Source organism: Sprattus sprattus (genome assembly GCF_963457725.1).
Source record: "Sprattus sprattus genome assembly, chromosome: 2".
Classification (NCBI taxonomy): Eukaryota; Metazoa; Chordata; class Actinopteri; order Clupeiformes; family Clupeidae; genus Sprattus; species Sprattus sprattus.
The window spans coordinates 5,571,170-5,577,433 of NC_137921.1; the positions used below are offsets into that span (position 1 = coordinate 5,571,170).

General features: G+C 44.5%; 1 protein-coding gene across 1 annotated transcript in view; it reads right to left on the minus strand.

Annotated features, from left to right (window-relative positions):
- chl1a (cell adhesion molecule L1-like a) overlaps positions 1 to 3,522 on the minus strand; it is a gene marked incomplete at both ends in the record, with an annotated part of 51,567 nt that extends 48,045 nt beyond the window's left edge. The window contains 4 exons of the mRNA XM_080832404.1: positions 1,101 to 1,223; positions 2,002 to 2,192; positions 2,645 to 2,753; positions 3,441 to 3,522. Coding sequence (XP_080688530.1) covers positions 1,101 to 1,223; positions 2,002 to 2,192; positions 2,645 to 2,753; positions 3,441 to 3,522 — 505 coding nt within the window. The remainder of the gene's footprint in view (positions 1 to 1,100; positions 1,224 to 2,001; positions 2,193 to 2,644; positions 2,754 to 3,440) is intronic.
- Positions 3,523 to 6,264: the final 2,742 nt, after the last annotated feature.

Below are 6,264 nucleotides of genomic sequence, written 5' to 3' on the forward strand. Positions count from 1 at the left end.
AATGAGAGAATATTCCAGGCTGGGAGAAAGCAGGCCTGCGGGACGACACCTTATCGCTCGTCAGCCAGCTGAAAGAGGGCCAAGCTCTGATAGCCACGCTGCCAGAGCCAGCAGAAACAGGGGGACAGTGTCTAGCACAGGGCTGACCCAAATACTTCTTAGCTCTGAAAGCATTGTCCCGCGAAGAGTCTGGGTTTAACAGCATTCAAATTGGGGCAGAGTCTTTACATTTTATTCATTAGAAAATCTCATTGATTTTCATCATTTATTTGGTATTATTTGAGTATGAGAGTAAGGTATAATATGTTAACTGGGGAAAAAAAAATATCACTTTCACTACACTCAGGATAGTTTATGCTGGAGAGAAGTATGTCTGGTAGGAAAATATTTTGATCCTTGTAAATTAGCTGACAAACATTTGCCTGTAGGTCAACTGGTAGAGCAAGGTAGCAACAACACCAAGGTCAAGGTCACCAAGATTCAGTGCTTCGAGAACACAAAAGTAGACTAACCCTTAGCTGGATAGAAGCATTTTCTTATTATATAAAGATAGATCAGCCTTTGTGCTGCTGATTAGGCTGAATAGTCTAACTGATTTTGGAAGACAGGGGTAGTCAATACAGATTGCATGAAGTTATGCTGGAGAGTAGTAGGAATATTGTCTGATTCTTGTATACTATCCACTGAAAACCCTTTGCCATGATGTTTAGACTGTCTAGTCTGGTGTGTGTGCTCACCAATGGCCATCCAGTAGAGATAACAAGACATCCTGGACAATAGTCTAGCATAGTTTGAGTGTTGAGTAAGAGGTCTCATCCTTGAAAAGCATCCATTAAGTAACCCTTTGTAATGTAATTATGTTGTTTGTTATGTTGTAAAGTGCAGGCACTCACCAATAGTCATCCAGTAGAGATAACCTGAAACCCTTCACAATAGTCTAGTATAGCTTGAGTGATAGGTAAGTGTATGTTGTTTGTAATGTTGTGAAGTGCAGGCACTCACCAATAGTCATCCAGTAGAGATAACCTGAAACCCTTCACAATAATCAAGTATAGCTTGAGTGTATGTTGTTTGTAATGTTGTGAAGTGCAGGCACTCACCAATAGTCATCCAGTAGATCTGGAGAGGGGCGATGCCGTCGGGGGGGTTGCACTCCAGGACAATGGACTGGCCCTCGACGACCGCCACGGGGGGAAGTTTCTCTTTGGGGAACTTTGGGACATCTACACGCGGGCGAAACAAAATGGAGGAAAAGAAGCTTCAAGTACTCTGAGTACATCAGTCACTTAAGTGGCGTGCTATGTCATCTTGTTATGTTGACCTCATGATTGTGCTTAAACAAAACAAAATGGAGGGAAAAAAGCTTCAAGTACTCTGAGTACATCAGTCACTTAAGTGGTGAGCTATGTCATCTTGTTATGTTGACCTCATGCTTGTGCTTAAACAAAACAAAATGGAGGGAAAAAAGCTTCAAGTACTCTGAGTACATCAGTCACTTAAGTGGTGAGCTATGTCATCTTGTTATGTTGACCTCATGATTGAGCTTGAACAAGTGGTTTAAAAATAAATAAATACGATGAAAATAAAGTGCTTCTACACTCCAACCACTTATGAGGAAATAGTGTGTGCTTAATCTCTGTGCTGTATTTTATTGGCCAGTAAAAATCTCTACTGTTAGTCTACAGGCTAAGAGATCGCCTGAAAAAATACAAATGCTTAGAAAAACATCTTTGTCATGACACTTCTAGATACAAGTTTTTTTTTTTTTTACACATGAATAACTACCTTGAAATAACCTTGAAGTAAAGACGCAATAGAACCCTGCTTGCTTTAGTGGACACAACAATAACTACATTGAAATAACCTTGAAGTAAAGACGCAATAGAACCCTGCTTGCTTTAGTGGACACAACAATAACTACATTGAAATAACCTTGAAGTAAAGACACAATAGAACCCTGCATGATTGAGCTGCCTGTAGACTGACTGTTGTTCCACTTACTGGGTACGATGAAGTTAGTCTCCTCTGTCATGGCTGTGCCCAGCGTGTTGTACACGTGGCATTGGTACTTTCCACGGTACTCCGAGATGTGTTTGCTGTTGGGAATCACAAAGCTCCCAGAGTTGGGCTGTGTCTGAAGACGAGGGTCGCGGCGCGGGTCAAAGTGCTGCCCGTCTCTCGTCCATCGGAATCTGTCACAGGTTTAAAACAGAAAAAGGTTTTTGTCAGAAAACCAAATGAATAGGAATACATCATATATATATATATATATACACACACACGCTGTGCTGTGCTGTGCTGGGCTGGGCTGGGCTGGGCTGTGCTGTGCTGTGCTGTGCTGTGCTGTGCTGTGCTGTGTGCTGTGCTGTGCTGTGCTGTGCTGTGCTGTGCTGTGTGCTGTGCTGCACCTTCGCTGTGTGCTGTGCTATGTGCTGTGCTCTGCTGCACTTGCACTGGTGCTGTGTGCTGTGTTGCACTTGTGTGCTGTGCTGTGCTGTGCTGTGCTGTGCTGTGCTGTGCTGTGCTGTGCTGTGCTGTGCTGTGCTGTGCTGTGCTGTGCTGTGCTGTGCTGTGCTGTGCTGTGCAGTGCTGTGCTGTGTCCAGTGCTGTGTTGCACTTGTGCAGCTTGCTGTGTTGCACTCACGCCGGTTGCGGGTTGCCTTTGGCCTCGCACTTCAGAGTGAAATCCTCATCAAACGGGAAGGCAATCAGGGAGCGGGGCGGCTGGGCCGTAATGGTTGGCAGCTGTTCCACTGAAGGAAAGAGACCAATGGAATGCTCGTTGGTTGGACTGGTTGGTACAGTATGGCAGAGAGAGACACTGTACAGTATGCAGGGACCAAAGAAGCACACACACACACACACACACACACACACACACACACACACACACACACACACACACACACACACACACACACACACACACACACACACACACACACACACACACACACACACACACACACACACAGTTCTGCAGACAGTATGCAGGGACCAAAGAAGCATTTTTTTTGACAGATGAAACAGGATAAATCCAGAACTATGAATAAGTGTTGAGTGAAACCGCAGACAGTATTGCGTGGTACAGCTCAGCACACACTCACACACACACACACACACACACACACACATACACACACAAACACACTTCACAGTTCTGCAGACAGCATTGCATGGTACAGCTATAGGCTACATACACACTCACACTCACACACACATACACGCGCACACACAGACACACACAGACTTCACAGTGCTGCAGACAGCATTGCATGGTACAGCTATACATACTGTACACACTCTCTCTCTCACACACACACACACACACACACACACACACACTTGCTCACACACAGTTTTAACAGGATTACAGCCTTTTGCTCACACACACACACACACACACACACACACACACACACACACACACACACACTCACCCTCCAGGGGGATGTGGAGCCCGAGGATGGTGGACGACAAGGCCAGTAGGAGCCCCAGGCAGCGGCCCCACAGCGGCCTCATCACCCACCCTGTGACGGAGCTGACGAAGGGGACGGAGCTGATGGAGCAGTTGGAGCGGACGGAGCAGACGAAGCGGACGGAGCAGACGAAGCGGACGGAGCTGACGGGGCTGATGGAGCAGTTGGGGCTGATGGAGCAGACGAAGCGGACGGAGCAGTTGGAGCTGACGGAGCCGGCGGAGAGCTGACGGAGCCGGCGGAGAGCTGACGAATCCAACCTCAGCGATGTGGCCTCTTAAGTCCTCCACAGATGACCCAGGTCAACACACTCCAGAGCTGCAAGGAGATTTAACATGAGTGATAAGTTCCTACTACCTCCAGCTGTGTAACAGCAACATTACAGAGCGCCACTGACAGTGACTTCTTCTCCAGAAGCTTCTTTCAGTCTTGACCATGTAATCATGTACGACCTAACAGCTAACTTGTCAACTGAGGATGCTGCAAGGATATGGAGCAGGTTGAGTGCTGGTGTTAGAGAGGTCGTTGGGTGTTGGAACTACTTCAGTTCATTTCTGAACTCATTAAGTGTATTAGGCGTCTGTGGCTGAAGTAATGGCTGACGTGATTTTCTCTCCATCCTGGCAACAGTTTGACAGCACCTGCATTACTGCAAGGTTCCCACACATCGATGAGTGCTCTTTCAATACAGAGAACATTCTAGTCCTCATGGTACTCTGACACCTACTTCAACTGTGTAAAGTGTCTGTGTGTCTCTGTGTGTGTGTGTGTGTGTGTGTGTTTGTGTGTGTGTGTGTGTGTGTGTGTGTGTGTGTGTGTGTGTGTGTGTGTGTGTGTGTGTGTGTGTGTGTGTTTGTGTGTGTGTGTGTGTGTGTGTGTGTGTGTGTGTGTGTCTGTGTGTGTGTGTGTGTGTGTGTGTGTCTCTGTGTGTGTGTGTGTGTGTGTTTGTGTCTCTGTGTGTGTGTCACTTACATTTATTATTAATACAGTACCTCAGTCCAATAGAAAAAGATATTTTTTTTTTTTAAATGCCCTTCAAGAAAATGCTGAAAGTCAAACAAGCACATTTCACGTCACTTCGGTTAGAAGTCACATCAATTTCGGTCAACAGCCAACAGTCATCAGCCAGTCAAATGCCAAAGAAGCGAATTTTTTTTACAACAATTTCTATCCTGTGTCTAGTCCGATAATTCGACAGATATAGCCAGGTTGACAGGGATTTTCCTCGGCTGAGGAAATAAGCGCCTGCCCAGTGCCAGTTTGCCGGCGGCTCATACCACACTTAATCACCCAGTCACACGACAGCACGGCAACAAAGGGCCTCACCTGCCTGCGTCTGCTTACAACAAAGCACCTACTAAAAGCCTCAGCCAGCAGTAGCCAGAGGTTACACTTAAAAGGACCGACCTCAGTTTTTAGGCACGTCGGTCCTCTCAGCCATTATCTGCTCCTTAAAACCGGGGACGGGGTGGATTTCGAAAAGGTCTCGGGGAAACCAGTAAATGTTTCCAGTTCGAAGTGAAATGCCACACAGGGCTGATGACATTTTGCAAATGGAAAGCAGCCCTTCTAAGCAGAGAAGGCCAGACACTATTACTGAACTAGGCACCAAGGGAAAAGATCAGATGGGTTATATAGTGATGCAGACTCGTTTCCACTGAGTCCATTTTGTGATACGAGAAGCCTAATACACACATCAATAAAATCCCAAACTTCAAAAGGTAGTACATGACAAATCCTGTTGCAAAGGGGGTTGCACAACTTCAAAGGCAGAAAAACAAGTTTGTGCTCTTAACGATTACAATACCAGTCTGCTGGAAGGCCACCATGACATGCAGCAAAACATGAGCTATCTAAAATAGCTGAGGCATCTGGAGCCCTTTAATCAGCCCAACCACTTAGGAACAGACTAGAGAATACAGAACCCTCAGTGTGCTGTGGTAGAATAGAATAGAATAGAATAGAATAGAATAGAGTATAATAGAATAGAATACAATAGAGAATAGAATAGAATAAAGTAGAATATAATAGATTAGAGTAGAGTAGAATAGAACAGAATAGAGTAGAATATAATATAATAGAGTATAATAGAATAGAATAGAGTAGAATAGAATAGAGTATAATATAATAGAATAGAGTAGAATAGAATAGAATAGAGTATAATAGAATACAATAGAGAATAGAATAGAATAAAGTAGAATATAATAGATTAGAGTAGAGTAGAATAGAACAGAATAGAGTAGAATATAATAGAATAGAGTATAATAGAATAGAATAGAGTAGAATAGAATAGAATAGTATCCAGTGGGGTTTTAGGGTCCAGGGTAGGCTAGACTACAACCGTCGGGATAAGGTTGGTGATCCAATCATGCTTTCAACATCACTTACCCCGAGCTTTACTTGAAGAAGAATGAGAGCGAGGGATGGACAAAAAGTCAAAAGAGGCACAAAGAGAGGGAGAGACAGAGAAAAGGAGAAAGTGATAGAAACATGCAAAAAGAAGGAGTGACTGGTTACAAATCACTTTTACGAGACCATGCTTGACTTACAGGTGACAGACGAAGGGGCTAAGCTTTGTAAACAGCAGACAGGAGCCACATGCGATGTTAGTTTGCTCCTCAAAAGACAAGATCACCATGCAATGTTAGTTTACTCCTCAACAGACAAGAGCACTTTGCAATGTTAGTTTACTCCTCAACAGACAAGAGCACTTTGCAATGTTAGTTTACTCCTCAACAGACAATTCAATTCAATTCAATTCAATTCAATTTGTATAGCGCCATAA